The following is an 18,361-nucleotide window of genomic DNA, read 5'->3' as shown; positions in this document are numbered from 1 at the left end:
CAAATTAGCAATAATGATACTCACCCAAGTTAACAACAAAACAATACACAAATACCAGTAACAAATGTTGATATCTTGGTATTTTAAGTTAAAAGTGAGTAGTTACTATAACTTTTATAAAAACAAAACTGAATTCAACACTTGGTTCCAATCACTTCTGAAATATCGTACTTATTCAGAAATATGGTGGGACATCTCTTCAAAAGAACTAACCTTGATAACTCCACAAATCTGCAAATAGTTATGACCTCCAAAATACTATTTTGGATTGCTTCGTTGATTGCAGCCCAAAGTGTTAGTTAATTTTATTGTTTTTCTTCAATGTAATCACAGGGCAAAAGGCAAGGCTAGATTAAAAAGAGTCTCTTTAGATGTGTGCAGAAGAGAAGTGGTGTTAAAGACCAAGATGTGAATATTGCGGAAGTTTATCTGAAGTGTTTACTGTACTGAAGGATGTAGCTCCCTGCTACCTTTGGTCTGGTGTTCTCAGTTGAAAATACTCAATCTTTTTTGGTGGGACTAGGGAAGAGGGAGCAGGGGAAAAGCAAAAATAAAAGGTTCTGAAACCTGTGTTTCCAAAGATACGGCTGGTTAAATATGGACTTTCACAAAGGACATCACAATGGCTAATAAATAGGTTTCACAGATAAAAAGTGACAATGAGTTATAATATTTATCTATTAAATTAGCAAAGTTGAAAAAGTAGTGATGCTATTCAGTAAGGGTAAGTATATGGTAAACTTGCATACACAGATGTTAGAAGTATAAATTATTATTATTACCTTTTTGTCAAAACAATAAATTAGAAATACCTGACAAATTGTAAAATATGCATACCATTTAAACCAACAATACTATTTCTAGGATGTGACCTTGCAGATATGCTTAATGAAGTGTACAAAAAAGCTATGTTGCAGGGTTTACATTGCAGCCTTGTTTATAATATGAAAATAAAATGGATACAACTAAAGTGTGTATCAACAGGAGATTTTTAAACTAAATTATGTACATCCATATGATGGAAAACTATTAAAATATGGTAGATCTATAAGTACTGACACAGAAACATATATATACAATATATTTAATGAAGAAAATATACATAGAATATTGTGCACAGTGCTATCCCACTCATTAAAAATAATGATGTGTGTTTGGGAATAAATAAATTTCTAACAGTGATTATCTCTAGAGAGTATGACTACAGGGGATTCTAGTTTCATAATAAATTATTTTCATTTTACATTACTTTGTACCATTTCACATTTCATGTTTACAATGTGGAACACAAATATAGATATTTATGTTTAAAATTTGGGAGATATAATACTTCTTTTCCTCAAAACTGAAAATAAAACACTAAAAAAAAAGTTTCTGTAGTTTCAGAAAAAAGTTACTCTGAAGAGTACCAAATATTACTGAGTTGTTTAACAGTTTACAGAATTTTTTTAGTTGCAAGAGACTAGAAATTCTGACTGATATTATTCACAAGAGAGTCAATAGCCATTATTGAAACTATAATAATTAACTGTCAATTATTATAATTAGTTCTAATTTGAAATGAATGTAGTTCATTATATTCTATTTTGCTATTATTTAGAAAGTTTGTGTAATTATGTGTCTGCTCAACATAATTTTCCATCATGGCGGTGAATTTATCTACTTGGAGGTTGAGATTTCTTAATAGCAAGGGAAGAAAGCTTACACTGTCTATCTTTTTTTTTTTCTCTTTTTTTGGCCACATTGCACAGCAGGTGGGATCTTAGTTCCCTGACCAGGAATCGAACACGTGCTCCCTGCAGGAAGCACAGAGTCTTGACTGCTGGACCGTCAGGGAAGTCCCTTACAATGTCTAAAAAAAATCAGTAGGAAATCTGTTAAGAAAAATAAAAGTAATTTGCTGCAATATTTGGAATAGATGTAGCTACATTTCCACACTGGCTTTCATGTTCTTCATTTCAAATTGCTACAATTTGTTATTTTCATACCAAAAGAGATTTTTAAGAAAGATGAGAACATAAAACTCTATTCCTCATTTCCTATAATTAGAGTCAGGAATTCTATGAAGTAACCATCATAATAAATACCCATAACTCACAGTTAAATAAGTTTAAATCTTCACAAATATCTGATGGGAAAATTCTTAGATATCCTGCATGCCAAAGCATCATTTTCCCTTAGGCTATGTAAATTAAACTGTATTTTTGACTAGCAGCAATGAGATAGAAAATATTAGTTATACAAAGACTGAAAGTTAACAGTACATCAAGTAAATAAACTTCTTTATTTTTTTAGAAAAACAGAGAATTATCAACGCGAATATTACTCATGAGAGAAAGAGGGAGAAGGAAAAAGGAGGTGAGCAGAAAAGGAAAGGGACCAACAGAGAGATAGGTAGAGTTAATAACCTTGAGGCACTTAGCTGTCAGCAGATGTTAGCTATTATTATACGCAAATTACACTGTATAGTAAGTTGATAGGTGAGAGTAAGTTTTTTGTAGGAATATAAGCAATAACTTCAGAGTGAAGGGAAATAAATATCATTAAGGTCATGAAAGAAACTAAGGTGACTCATGTAAACTACAGGAAATTGAAGTGATAAGGAGTGTCATGATAAAGCCAGATCTCCTCACCATATTATTAATAAAAGTCAGAATTTAAATTTTGTGCCCAATTGCTTATAACAAGTCCTTAAGAGCAAAGACACATAAAGACACAGAATACAATAATTATATTGCTTCTCAATTCGGATTCCATTATCAAAGGGACAATATCTGTATAATAAGTATTAGAAATAGTGATGAATAATAGGTAAACATGTAATTGTAGTATATTTTAAAAATATATAAATTTGTTATATACATCTTCATATAAAAATGATTTATATGCAGATATTCCTCATGTCCTTTTTAGATAATATTATATAAAAATTAATATAAGTCCAGTTAGATTAACTATGTAGTAAATTTCAAACTCTATTTCTCCATATCCCATTTGTAAATTAAAAGATGGGTTCTTATAAAACCCTTGGGAAGCCAGGATTGGAACAAAGTGTACTTCATAGGTTGGGGCTCCATTTATACACTGATTTCTGTCAGAAAAAGGTCACTACCATTTCTTCCAGCACAGGATGTGTGTAAACCAAAAACAAACACAAAAAAATCTTGGAGGTGATAAGAAGCATAAAAATGACAGTTGTCAATACTGTAATTGCTTAAGTATTGTAGAAACCCATTTGCTCTAATTAGCCCTAAGAATCCTCAAAAGGAGAATGTGAACAACCAATAAAAGTGATTTATTGGTAATAGATTCTGAAAATTTCTTTTACTGATAGATTAACATCAAAATATTACTTGATTTGTCCTGCTGACAATACTTATTGGGTATTTCTTTCACACACACATACACTACCCACTTCACATGATCACAAAGCAAAGCCAAAAGACAAACAAAACAAAAACTAAAAGGAATTTTTAGTATTTTAAAACTTCAAATCATCATTTCAACATGCAAATTATAGCCAGATCTATCAAGCACTTTTTTTAAGTTTATAAAGAGCATGCTAAGAGATGTCCATCTTTTTAATCAACTATTATCTACAGCTACCAAGGAGTTTATTTATACAGGAATCTATTTTTTATGACAAATTCAACTTTCTATTTTCTCATCTTCTAAAGACAAAAATATGCACAAACATCAGAATACTAAGGAGAGTTGGCAAACACTTTTTCCTAATTAGTACGTTTTCTTTTAACTTTACTGAAACAATCACCCTGTAGCTTCTTAGTCTTATGTATCCAGGTGGCAGGTTTCAAGATGCCCATATATAGCAGAGATTCCCCATTTGGGCAAGTATAGCTTTTGTTTGTTTTGTTTTCTTAACAAAGAGCAAAAGGGGGTAAGCTCTCTGTTTTGTGGGAAACTGTCTTTGTTCCTTTGGCCCCCCTCATTCTCTCAATCCTTCTTTGGCTTGACAACACTCTAGCAATAAATCAGTATTGGCAAAACAAAACAAAACAAAACAAAAAACCCAAAAAAAACCCTGCTTAATTATAATTAGGAAGAGGCTTACATAAGTGATGTTTCTGACTGCTGTTGTCATGAAGTTTCTAAACACATTCAAACTTGCCTCTCACCATTGCCTAAGCAATGAAACAATTTCAGAGAATGACTTACCCTCCCTTAATATAGTCAAGGAATGAAACTTCTGTTTTTACCAAGAAAGAAAGTAACGTGACCTGAAAAAAGAAAAAAACAAGGCAGAATTACCTGCTGGTACTAATTGCATCCCCAAATGGACTTTTTTTCTGTTAGAGAGAAAATCATGTTTCCTAGCATTTTGAACATCAATAAAGATATTATTCTTTATTAAAATTTACTAGGACTGATTTTTCTTACATTTAAAATTATCAGAAGAAAAGGGGCCAAAAAATTAAATGATTCCTTTCTATGACCAGTTTACTTCCTTTGAAGAACAGCATGCAAATTATCTACAAGGACACTGTGTTACTTCTCATTTTAGATATAAAGGAAAGATGAAAGGAAGCTAGAAAATGGTTAAAACTAAAAAATCAAAATCAGTGAGCTAAACCATATAAAAAGAAAGGGGTGTTTTTGTCAGAGACCTGTAATGAGGCCATGTAATATCTTAAATGTCTTGCTTTATAAAAATCTTTTAAAAGAAAACTTGGAGGGAACTTATATTTGCTTCTCCCAAGGACAGTTAATCATAGGATAAAATTTTCAGTATATTCTTTATCAAAATAGGATGCTTTTGATTTTTCACAATTTTAACTTACTTTCATCTTTGCACCTTCCTGTACTGATTTAATCCAGCATTTACACAGAGTTGTCAATTTTAATGAACTATAAACAAATACTTTCACATCTTATAAAACAAGTCTTAAGTATAGCCTATAAAGAGTATAATATTTCTTATTACAACTTACACTTTTTCAGGTCTACTTGATTTTCTCTAGTGTGATTTCATTGAATGAAGAATTCATAATAAAATTTCACCTTCTCTCAGAGGCCATTCAACCCCTAGGACAACTTTCAGGAAGCTGGGTCGCTACCTCCTATAAGGTGTTCTCCATTACAATTCCCATAGGAAGTTAATTTTTTATTATATACATTCACATTAAAACCCTAAGTGAAACAGTGCAGTGTTTAGTAGCTTTTATTCAATACAAAATGTTATATATATTTTTTATTCATTTATTTGAATCCTTAATGAATAACATAAAATTTGACTTACTGTTCCTGAGTTAGTATATTTCTTCTTTTTTCCTTTCTTTTTGGGATTTATCACCTTAAAGAGCAGATAAAACAATTACAATGTCAGGTTTTATACTGAAATATTCTTAAAAATGTGTAGTCCAACCTGGTGCCTTTCACTTCTTATGTATTTATTCACTTACAAATGCCTTTAGTATGACTCCTAGATAGTCTATCAGCCAAAACTTCTCTGCAAAAGTTACTAGTGATCATCTTCTTTAAAAAATATATTTTCAGTAATATCCTTCTCAGTAACTTATGCATTGATTACCCTACCCATTTACATCTTCTTGATGTGAGAGAGATTTTTAATATTCAAGGTCCCAAATAATAGTGATTGCTTTGTAGAAAAACTATGGTTTTCTCTAATAAATAAAATATATCCAAGAGACATAATACTTTTTATTTGATTAAATGCACTAACATGACAAATCACCCAAATATGTGAATATTTATGGGCTCTACTTATTGCTTTATAATGGTAATAATTTCCATCAGACACATAATAATGTGTAAAAGTTTGGAGTCCTTGTGGGAGTCCTGGTGGGAGTCACACCAGTTCACAAACCTAGAAATAGGCTGACTGACTGAGGACCCAACTGTACACCCTGAAAAGGAACCATGGCCCAGGACCACCCTACTGAACAAAAGTACTGGAGCCAGTCTCATCCACCCAGCACTGGACATAATCCACACTCACCTGAGCCCCTAGTAACAAGCACACTGACTACAGATCCCACTGTAGACCTAGCAACAGCCTTAAAACTAGCTCCAAACCAGCACAACTGCAATTCTGAAGGTAGTCCCATAAGCCTGGGGAACCACCAGGAGAAGGTCTTTACCTGCCAAAATGAATCTGTAAAGCAGTAGGAGGCGTTTATTTATTTACTTATTTGTTTTCATTTTAGGATTTTATTTAATTTTAAGTTGGGTCCTAAATGTTATTATCCATGGGTTTTTCATCATCCCATTTAATTCTGCCTGGCTGAGAATCATACCCTACAAGGTAATGAAGCTAAGAAACCATCCATAGGGACCACCTCCTCTTTGTATCATCTTCTTATCGGTAGTTATAAAGACTCTTTAGAAGAATATAAAAGTAACTTGTGTGTTTTCTTTTTTGCACACAGCCTTTAAAAGAATAAATGTAGAAAAAGATTTTAGCCATTATTGGAGTCAAAAACAGCAAGAACCCAAGCCTGATTACATCCCAGCTCCCACAGTTGCTAACTGTTTCCGTTCCGTAGATGCTCCTGCTGCTTGGGTTGTTTCTGGTTTTGTTTTTAACATTTCATTTTGTTTTATTTTATAAGTTTTTTCAATTTTGTCTTTTTTATTTTTTAAATTTATTTTTTATTGAAGTATAGTTGATTTACAATGTTATGCTGATCTCTGCTGAACAGCAAAGTGACTCAGTTTTACATATATATACATTCTTTGTTTAATATTCTTCTCCTTTATGGTTTATCTCAGGAGATTGGATATAGTTCCCTGTGCTATATGTGCTCTAAATGTAATAGTTTGCATCTACGAACCCCAAATTCCCAGTCCATCCCTCTCCCCCCCTCCTTGGCAACCACAAGTCTGATCTCTATGTCTGTGAGTCTGTTTCTGTTTTGTAGAAATGTTCATTTGTGACATATTTTAGATTCTACATATAAGTGATATCATATAGTATTTGCCTTTCTCTTTCTAGTATGATAATCTCTAAGTTGCATCCATGTTGATGCAAATGGCATTATTTTGTTCTTTTTTATGACTGAGTAGTATTCCATTGTATATATGTACCACATCTTCTTTATCCATTCATCTGTCAATGGACATTTAGGTTGTTTCCATGTTTTGGCTATTATGAATAGTGCTGCTATGAATATAGGGGTGCATGTATCTTTTTGAATTATAGTTTTGTCTGGGTATACACCCAGTAGTGGGATTGCTGGATCATATGGTAATTCTATTTTTAGTTTTCTGAGAAACCTCCGTACTGTTTTCCATAGTGGCTGCACCAACTTACATTGCCACCAACAGTGTAGGAGGGTTCCCTTTTCTCCACACCCTCTCCAACATTTGTTCTTTGTAGAATTTTTTAATGATAGCCATTTTGACTGGTGTGAGGTGATGCCTCATTGTAGTTTTGATTTGCATTTCTCTAATAATTAGTGATTTTGAGCATCTTTTCATGTGCTTTTTGGCCATCTGTATGTCTTCTTTGGATAAATGTCTATTAAGGTCTTCTGCCCATTTTTTGATTCGGTTGTTTGTTTTTTGTTGTTGTTGAGTTGTGTGAGCTGTTTGTATATTTTGGAGATTAAGCCCTTGTTGGTTGCATCATTTGCAAATATTTTTCTCCCCTTCCATAGGTTGTCTTTTTGCTTATTTTATGGCTTCCTTTGCTATGCAAAAGCTTGTAAGTTTGATTAGGTACCATTTGTTTATTTTTGTTTTTATTTCTATTGTCTTGGGAGACCAACCTAAGAAAACATTGGTCTGATTTATGTCAGAGAATGTTTTGCCTGTGCTCTCATCTAGGAGTTTTATGGTGTCATATCTTATGTTTAAGTCATTAAGCCATTTTGAGTTTATTTTTGTGCATGGTGTGAGGGTGTGGTCTAACTTCATTGATTTACATGCAGCTGTCCAACTTTCACAGCACCACTTGCTGAAGAGACTGTCTGTTTCCTATTTTATATTCTTGCCTCCTTTGTCAAAGATTAATTTACCATAGGTGTGTAGATTTATTTCTGGGCTCTCTATTCTGTTCCATTGATCTGTATGTCTGTTTTTGTACCAACACCACTTTATTTATTGTAGCTTTGTAGTACTGTCTGAAGTCTGGAAGAGTTATACCTCCTGCTTTGTTTTTTTTTTTTTCCTCAGGGTTGGCAATTCTGGGTCTTTTATGGTTCCATATAAATTTGTGGATTATTTGTTCTAGTTCTGTGAAAATGTCATGGGCGATTTGATAGGGATTGCATTAAATCTGTAGATTGCTTTGGGTAGTATTGCCATTTTAACAATACCAATTCTTCCAATCCAAGAGCATGTGATATATTTCCATGTCTTTGAATCCTCTTTAATTTCCTTTATTAATGTTTTAGAGTGTTTTATAGTTCTCAGCATGTAAGTCTTTCACCTCCTTGGTCAGGTTTATTCCTAGGCATTTTATTTTTTTTGGTGCAATTTTGAAAGGTATTGTTTTGTTTTACATTCCCTTTCTGATATTTCATTGTTAGTGTAAAGAAATGAAACCAATTTCTGACTGTTAATCTTGTATCCTGCTACTTTGCTATATTCATTTATTAGATCTAGTAGTTTTTGCGTGGAGTCCTTAGGGTTTTCTATATATAGTATCATGCCATCTGCATATAGTGACAATTTTACCTCTTCCCTTCCAATTTGGATACGTTTCTTTTTCTTGTCTGATTCCTGTGGCTGGACTTCCAATTCTACGTTGAATACACGTGGTGAGAGTGGGAATCCTTGTCTTGTTCCAGATTTTAGTGGGAAGGCTTTTACCATTGAGTATTTCACCATTTAGTACTCACTGTTGAGTATTATATTGGCTGTGGGTCCGTCATAAATGGCTTTTATTATGTTGAGATATATTCCTTCTATTCCCACTTTGGTAAGAGTATTTTTTATCATGAATGGATGTTGAATTTTGTCAAATGCTTTTTCTGCATTTGTTGAGATGATCATGTAGTTTTTGACTTTCTTTGTTAATGTGGTGTATTGCATTGATTGATTTGTGTATGTTGAGTCATCCTTGTGAGCTTGGAATGAATACCACTTGGTCATGGTGTATGATATTTTTATGTGCTGTTGGATTCAGTTTGCTAATATTTTATTGAGAAATTTTGCATCTATATTCACCAAAGATATTGACCTGTAATTTTCTTTGTTGGTGGTATCTTTGTCTGGTTTTGGTACAGGGTGATGGTGGCTTCATAGATGTCTTTAGGAGTGTTCCCTCCTCTTCAATCTTTTGGAAGAGTTTGAGAAAAATAGGTATAAGTTCTTCTTTGTATGTTTGGTAGAGTTCACCTGTGAAGCCATCTGGTCCTTTTGTTTGTAGGGAGATTTTTTTTTTTTTTTTAACTACAGATTTTATTTCACTTCTAGTGATCAGTCTGTTCAATTATCTCTTTCTTCTTGATTCAATTTTGGTGGGCTGTACGTTTCTAGAAAGTTGTCCATTTCTTCTAGGTTGTCAAATTTGTTGGTATATAATTGTTCATGGTACGTTTTCATGTTGTTTCTGTATTTCTGTGGTATAAGTTGAGATTTCTCCTTTTTCATTTCTTATTTTGTTTTTTTGGGTTCTCTTTCTTTTCTTTTTGGTGAGTCTGGCCAGAGGTATGTCAACTTTGTTTATCCTTTCAAAGAACCAGCTCTTGGTTTTATTAATTTTTTTTTACTGTTTTTATAATCTCTATTTTATTTATTTTCTCCCTGATCTTTATTATTTCCTTCCTTCTACTGACTTTAGGTTTTGTTGGTTCTTCTCTTTATAATTATTTTAAGTGGTAGGTTAGGTTGTTTATTTGAGATTTTTCTTGCTTTTTGAGGAAGGCCTGTATTGCTATGAACTTCCCTCTAAGAACTGCTTTTGCTGCATCTCACAGATTTTGTATGGTTGTGTTTTCATTGTCATTTGTCTCAAGGTATTTGTTAATTTCCTTTTTGATTTCCTCTTTGACCCATTGGTTTTTTAGTAGCATGTTGTTTAGTCTCCATGTAATCATTTTTTCTCAATTCTTTTCCTGTGGTTGATTTCTAGTTTCATGCTGTTGTAGTCAGAGAAGATGTTTGAAATAATTTCTGTACTCTTAAATTTGTTGAGGTTAGTTTTGTGCCCTAGTATGTGGTCAATCCTAGAAAATGTTTGATATGCACTTGAAAAGAATGTGTATTCTGGTTTTGTTTTTGTTTTTGTTTTTGTTTTTTTTGATGTAATATCCTGAAAATATCATTTAAGTCTAACTATTCTATTGTATAATTTAGGATCTCTATTGCCTTATTGATTTTCTGTCTAGAAGATCTGTCCATTGATGTGAGTGGGGTGTTAAAGTCTCCTACTGTTAATGTATTCCCATCAATTTCTCCCTTTATGTCTGTTAGTATTTATTTTATGTATTTGGGTGCTTTTATATTAGGTGCATATATGTTGATGAGTGTGAAATCCTCTCTTGTATTTATCTTGTTTTCATTATATCGTGTCCTTCTTTATCACCGTTGCTTTAAAGTCTATTTTGTCTGATATGAGTGTTGCAACACCCTCTTTCTTTTCATTTCCCTTTGCATGAAATATCTTTTCCATCCCTTTGCTTTCAATCTATGTGTGTCCTTTGCCCTAAGGGGGGGGGGGTTTCTTTCTCTTGTAGGCAGCATATTGTAAGCTCTTGTTTTTTATCCAGGTTACCACTCTATGCTTTATTTTATTTTATTTTTTTTAGTGATTTTTTTTGTTGTTGTTGTTAAATTTTTTTTTATTTATTTATTTTTGGCTGTGTTGGGTCTTCATTTCTGTGCGAGGGCTTTCTCCAGTTGCGGCAAGCGGGGGCCACTCTTCATCGCCGTGCGCGGGCCTTTCACTGTCGCGGCCTCTCTTGTTGCAGAGCACAGGCTCCAGATGCGCAGGCTCAGTAATTGTGGCTAACGGGCCTAGTTGCTCCACGGCATGTGGGATCTTCCCAGACCAGGGCTCGAACCCGTTTCCCCTGCGTCGGCAGGCAGATTCTCAACCACTGAGCCAGCAGGAAAGCCCTATGCTTTTTGATTGGAGCATTCTGTCCCTTGACATTTAAGGTAATTATTGATACATATGTATTTATTGCCATATTAGACCTTGTTTTCCAGTTGATTCTTTGTTTCTTCTTTGTTCCTTTCTTTTTGTTTTTCTTTTGTGGTTTGATCATTTCCTTTTATTGTATGCTTGCATTCTCATCTTTTTGGTTTTTGTGAATCTCGTATGTTTTTGATTTGTGGTTGACCTGTTTTCAAGTACATTAACCTCTTCCTATATCTGCTTGCTTTAGACTGATAGTCATATCGACGGAAACACATTCTAAAAAAAAAAAAAAAGAATCTGCATTTTCTTACTCTCCTTCCTCACATTTTATGATTTTGATGTCCTTTTTTACATCTTCATGTTTATCCTTTTGCTGTTCCTTGTGTTTATCATAACTTTCACAAATAGGTTTTTTTTTTTTATATTTTTGATCTGCGTACTGGCTAATTTAAGTGATTTACTTTCAAATTATGATTTCCTCCTTCCTATATCTTCTTGCTCTTTTTCTGTTCAGAAAAGATATTTCAATATTTCTTTTAGGATAGGTTTAGTATTGTTGTATTCTTTTAGTTTTTCCTTGTCTGAGAAATTCTTTATTTCTCCTCTTATTATAAATGATAATCTTGCTGGGTAGAATATTCTAGGTTGCAGATTTTTCCCTTTCAAGACTTTGAATATATTTTGCCACTCCCTTCTAGCCTGCAGTGTTTCTGTAGAGAAATCAGCTGACAGCCTTATGGTGGTTCCCTTGTAAAGAACTCTTTGTTTTTCTTTTGATCCTTTAGAATCCTCTCTTTATCTTTAACTTTTGTCATTTTTATTACAATATGTCTTGATGTAGGTCTGTTTGGATTCATCTTGTTTGGGACCCTCTGTGCTTCCTGTAACTGGATATCTGTTTCCTTCTTTAGGTTTGGGAAGTTTTCAGACATGATTTCTTCAAATACATTTTCAATCCCCTTTTCTCTATCTTCTCCTTCTGGAATCCCTATTATGCATAGATTGGCACACTTTATATTATTCCATTGGTCTCATATTGCTTTCATTTTTTTTTTTTTTTTTTGCATTTGACATTCTATCTGCTGTTCTGATTGGTTAATTTCCATTATTCTGTCTTCCAGATCACTTATTCTTTCTTCTGCATTATTCATTCTGCTACTCACTGTCTTTAGCTCAGCTTTCATCACAGCAACTTAATTTTCTAAATTTTCTTGGCTCCTCCTTATAGTTTCTAGTCCTTTTTACAGTAATCTGCATTTTTGTCCATAGCCTTTCTTAATTCCTTCAGTATTTTCATTACCTCCTTTTTGAACTTGGTGTCTATTAGACTGAAGAGATCTGTTTCATTGTTTGTTCCTTCAGGGGAATTCTCTTGGGCTTTTAATGGGAGTGGTTCCTCTGCTTCTTCATTTTGCTTATATTTCTCTTTCTCTGTGAGTTTAAGGGAAACAGCTATCTACTGTAGTATTGGAGGGCTATTTATATACAGGAACCTCCCTGCATAGCTTGTATGGGTTTAATATTTTTTTGTTATGAGGGCTGTTTTTGGTTTGGATGCTTGCCATCTCTTTCCTTAGTGTGCGCTGGGCATTTTCCCCTTGATAAGGGGTGTGCAGGCACGTGGCTCATGTAGGCTCCCAGGAAGGTGGAGGCAGAGGTTGGCTCTGGGTTGTGGGACCCTTGGCAGCCATGGTGGGTCATGCACCTTCCCAGGGAATCTGGGGCAGCAGTTGGTGCCCAGTCACAGGACCCTCTGTGGCAGTGGTGGGCTGTGCATGCTCCCAGGAAAGCAGAAGCAGTGGTTGGCTCCCTGTTACAGGACCCTTGGCAGTGGTCTGCACCTGCCTCTGGAGTCCAAGATGGCAGTGGAGGCTTGTACCTACCCCTGCAGCTCATGTACGTGGTGCCCTGCCACCTGAGAGTGTGTGTGGAGAAAGAAGCTCCTATGGCGGGCCCACCCCTCTCCTTGCATGACCCCCAACAATAGCACCCTCCCTCTCTGGTGGGCCCAGGCCTCCTCTCACACCACACTCTACCCCCCTCAGGCTGTCTCCATGCAGCCAACCCCAGTCTTCTCCACCGGGTCTGACCACCAAAGCCCAAGCCTCAGCACACAGCCCCCACCTGCCCCAGCGATGAGTGTCTCAGGCTGGGGAGTGCTGGGTGGGTGGCACTGACCATGTGTGCAGGTCTCTTTGCACTTTGCCCTCTGTAAACCGGTTGCTGTGCTCTCCTCTGAGGCTCCAAAGCTCTCCCTCTGTCCCTGCTGATCTCCTTGCCAGTAAGGGGACTTCCCAGTGTGTGGAAAACTTTACCCTTTCACAGATCCTTCCCAGGAGCACAGGTTCTGTCCTGATTCCTTTCTCTCTCTCTCTTTTTTTTTTTTTTTTTTTCTCTTTTTTCTTTTGCCTTATCCAGAGATTTTCTTGCCTTTTTGGAAGTCTGAGGTCTTCTGCCAGAATTCAGTAGATGTTCTATGAGAATTGCTCCACATGTAGATGTATTTTTGATGTAATTTGTGAGAGAATGTAAGCTCCATGTCCTACTCCTCCACCTTCTTGATCTGATCTCAAGTAGGAAGTTTTTTAAAGTTCCAGCATATTGCTGGGGATCTAGAAGACCAAATGCTTATGCAGGACTGTATGCATGGCCAGGGAAGACCTTGAGGAAGCCCTAATCCTTCAACTCTGGCTGACTTTGAGTATCTGTTTAAATAGCAAGTAAAAGCCAAGGCAGAATTTTATACTTGGAGCATATAAGAAGTGCACCAACATACACAAATCTCTGTCAAATCATGTGTTGACCACTAGCTAACCAGGCACAGACTGAAATGACCCACACAGCAAAGAAGAAAGACTTTACAGAATTACTCCAGGAAAGTAACTAAACAAACAAACAGCAACAACAACAAATCCCGGAAAAGCAGGGGATCTGATCTCCAGTGTTACTATATTGTATTTTTTAAAACTTTCCAACATTCAACAACAACCAAAAATACAGGACATGCATAGAAACAAGAAAGTATGACCCATATATAGGAAAAAAGCAATCAATAGAAACTGCCCCTGGGAACTTGTAGATATGGGATTTATTTAATAAATTCTTTAAATCAGCTACTATAAATATGTTTAAAAAACTAAAGAAGCTATATATAAAGAAATAAAGTATGAAACAATGTCTCACCAAATAGAAAAATGAATAAGTAGGTCAAAATTATTAAAAAGAACCAAATAGAAATTCTCAACTTAAAAAGCACAGTAACAAATGAAAAATTTGCTAGAGGAGCTAAATAGAACATTTGAGCTGGCAGAAGAAATAATGAGTGATCTTGAAGATGGGTCAGTTGAGATTTTCTAGTTTAAGAAAGAAAAAGAAAAAAATATGAATCTGTGAGATATGATCAAGCATAACAACATATATATATATATATATATATATATATATATATATATATATATACTGGGAGTACCAAAAGGAGAAGGGAGAGTGAAAGGGGCAGAAATAATATTTGAAGGAATAATGGTTGAAAATTTCCATGGTTGCCTCAACAAAACAATCCCTTACATGTGTGCAGAAAATGAAGTTTCAATGTATTGGACCAAGAGCTAACTGTTCACCGAAATTCTAAATCTACTTAGACATAACACAGAATGTTCCTCCAGATTTCCTTCAGACTGATCTCTTCTACTGATAATATGAATAATAAGAACACATTTTTATTTGAAGTTGTGGCACAAATATCCATGCAGGTATATAATAAGGAATAATTGTTACTAAGCTTCTTTGTCATAACATCAGATGCGACACCAATCTCGTTAAGCAAGCTTTGTCAGATAAGAGAGATCCAAAGAGAAGAAGACATTTTAAAGTTAAGGAAACTCAAAATAATTGATCTCTGGAGCATTATGTGACTGTCAGTAAATGAGTTCTCAGTACAAGGAGGACTAGTATGCATGTGTTGTTTCTCCTCAGCCTTGAGGGTTTGGAGAAAAAACAGGCATCCATATAAGTCAACCTGTCTTATATTACTTCTACTGTCTATTTAGAGCATTAATATTCTGTCCCCAAAAGACCCAGACAGAAAAATTGATCCATTACTCCAACTTTGTCTTTGCCTGGGTAGCTTTCTTGGGATAAGTTTGCTGCACCCCTCTCTAGATATCTCGTAGTCAACTAGGTATATATAGCACCTATCAAGATAATCTAAATGCATTTAACGTGTTTGTCTCTCCCATTAGACAGTGAAATTTTCATTCATTGCTGCATCCTTGGGGCCTAATATTGAGTGTGGAATATAGAAGTCATGTCATAAATATTTTATTCATAAACTAATAAATGCATGGAATACAACTGCTTTAGCCTAGTAAAAAGGTGATAGGAGAAGGAGATTCCTCCACTCTTAACTTAAAGGAGGTCAATTTTAGTGTCAAATAGTGTCAGTCTGGTAGGAAACAGTTATCATTGACTAAGTACTGAGATATTCTCCTTTGCTAATGATGTATATTAAATTTAAAAAATCACAGAGGGAACTTCCTGGCGGTCCAGTGGTTAAGAGTTCACCTTCCAATGCAAGGGGTGCGGGTTTGATCCCTGGTTGGGGAGATAAGATCTTACATGCCTCAGGGTCAAAAATCCAAAACATAAAACAGAAGCAATATTGTAACAAATTCAGTAAAGATTTTAAAAATGGTCCACATCAAAAAAGTCTTTAAAAAAAATCACAGAGAATGTACAGATAACAAAGCTCAAGGATTAACAGTGCTAGAACATACCTTATGCTCAACACGTATCTGGTAGTTAACTGGCAAGATAGGTTTAAGGCAGAAATAACTAGTGTGTTTGCTTTAATAACTTGGATTTCTTTAATGACTGAATCATACTTTCTCATTTCCTTCAGTCTTCATCTAAATAACAGTTAAGATGCTCAAACATACTAAGCAAAAAAACGACTTGTTATATAACACCATGCCGACACAGCAAATTTTTCTATTTTTATTAAAAAAGGATTGAGGAAGAGCTTAGGAAGGCAAAATATAAAGGCTGAAGCTCAAGGAAGAATAAACTTGTATCTATATTGAATGTTTTTAAAATAAGAAAACGTTTCATAGGCAAGAATTTTTAAATCACTCAAAGTAGATTCGAAAGACCACATGATTTGAAGAGAAATACTATTATTTAATCTCAAAAACCAATCTGCTCAATAAGTTTAAAGATTCTTACACATATTGGTAACCTTTGGCAATTATCTTTTGTAAAAACCTATTCCTTAAAAGAATAAATATACTTATTCCAGAGAAAATAATAAAATAAAACTCCTCTTACCTCATATATATTGAACTGTGATTGCCCTCTAGAAAGTTCCCTATAGCTTGTTGTAAATTCTCCAATGAAATCATGACTAAAATTAAGGGGAAAAATATACATAGTATTAGTTTTCATACAATTGTTATGTTTTAAAGCTTTAAAAAATATAGTTTAATCATGAAAAATGCTTGATATTATTATGAACATAACTTAACATGATAATTTAAAACACACTGATACATAATTTCATTGTTCTTTAATTGTTACGTATACCCAAGATTACATTTTGTTAGTATTCAAAAAATATTTAATTTATCCCACCAATGCTAATATTTCAAATTGGTATATTAGGTTTAATAACTCATATCTCAAAAGCATTTCATCATCTATGCTATCCAAATAATTAACTATTAATTAGGATGAAAGTTTAAGACACTCAAAAATTTATTATTATCCATATCGATAATCACAAATATAATATACAAAATCTTCAAACTTTTCTATGACCAGGATGTAATAGGACATTATTTTTAAAAGGGACACTATTTTTAAACATTAACATAGAGAATATTCACCAAGCCTTATACTAATAATTTTAAAGTACATTGTTAATACCAAACATGGTTATTCTAAACTTCTTTACATTAAAGCAATCATCACTGCCTTCTCAGAAAGCAGAACTTCTACAGGTGCCTTCTTAGTTTAGGTGTGGAAGGGTAAGGACTGAGAAAGCATATGTTAATTCTCACTATAAAATCCTTACCAATGTGATTACTGAGGCTGGCTTATGAAACTGTAAAACAGATGTTATGCATTCACCAGTTTAGAAGGGACTTGTATTCTACTACTCTGCACTAATTTAATGGTCAGCACTAGGTTGAACACACACTGCTGAGAAATAAACATAAAATGCTGGTATTTGGTGCAGTGGTGCAATGTAATGCATCAGAGGAAGAAGATAAAGACTGTGGGAGCTGAAGTAATAAAACAAACATAGGGGGTGTTGTCACTGCTATTTGTATCATAAGAGTTTAAGCTTGGCCCACTTGCTTGCAAATGTGAGGTGTTTATTACCATAAAAATGGATATTTTCCCCAAACTCCAGGCAGGTTTATGCTTAACTGTGATTCACTAAAATCCATAAACCTTCCATAGACCTGATGACCAGTAACAAGCTACAAGCAAATTGTGGCTAGCCAATAAATACTGATTGCTAAAGCTGGGATTTCAAAGAAAAACTTGCTGCTATTAATTTAAGAAGCGTTTTTGCAATAAAAAATATATTTTTAAAATGAAGACAAAACTCAGATATCCAGACTTCCAGTTCTCCCTTATCTTAAAGATCTTGTACATTTATGACAATAGTCTATACAGGGCATTCCTCTTTACCCCAGTATCACCTTGACCTCTTTTAGATTTAACTTTCAAAAGCAGATCTACACACATGAAAATGATAAAAGGAAAGAGCATTGAAGACAGTAACCAAATATATTTGCATTTTTGCATTTGTGAATCCAAACCCCAGTATTCACTCTTTCAATTTACACAGGGAAAATTACAAAACAGTACTTTTGTGCTACATATTTCTTATAAATAAAATAATTCTCTTTGACTTTTAGAAGTGCAAGCTTATAACTGTGATATCTTTCACAGAAATCTTAAAAATTCTGAGTTATGGAAATTCTGCTTAGAACCTATCCTCTTCCATTGTTATGTGTGTTTTATATAACTTAAGTAATAGTCACCAAGAAAATGTTCTATTAAAGCACTTCAAACACAACACTTTGATATTGGTAAGTGTGGACAAGGCTTGTATAACCAGAGCTCACCACACTTGTGGTAGGAACCTAATATTGAAGGCTTAGAAAATGGCTGGATCATTTACGCCCTCATGGTAGTTTTCTGACTGTGTAAATTCTGTTTGGTTTCATTGTTTAAATTCAATGTTTAGGCCTCCTGCCACTCAATACTAATCAAGAACTTGGTTGA

General features: G+C 34.3%; 1 protein-coding gene across 1 annotated transcript in view; it reads right to left on the bottom strand.

The window, feature by feature from the left end:
* The window catches only part of CPNE8 (copine 8), a 294,950-nt gene that overhangs the window by 68,076 nt on the left and 208,513 nt on the right, over positions 1–18,361 (bottom strand). The window contains exons 9-11 of the mRNA XM_057557551.1: positions 16,391–16,466; positions 5,258–5,311; positions 4,177–4,238 (exon numbers count right to left, since the gene is read on the bottom strand). Coding sequence (XP_057413534.1) covers positions 4,177–4,238; positions 5,258–5,311; positions 16,391–16,466 — 192 coding nt within the window. The remainder of the gene's footprint in view (positions 1–4,176; positions 4,239–5,257; positions 5,312–16,390; positions 16,467–18,361) is intronic.

The sequence above is a fragment of the Balaenoptera acutorostrata genome, chromosome 11 (genome assembly GCF_949987535.1).
Source record: "Balaenoptera acutorostrata chromosome 11, mBalAcu1.1, whole genome shotgun sequence".
Lineage (NCBI taxonomy): Eukaryota > Metazoa > Chordata > Mammalia > Artiodactyla > Balaenopteridae > Balaenoptera > Balaenoptera acutorostrata.
Note: the sequence above shows the minus strand (reverse complement) of the source record. Positions and strands in the feature narration are given on the sequence as shown.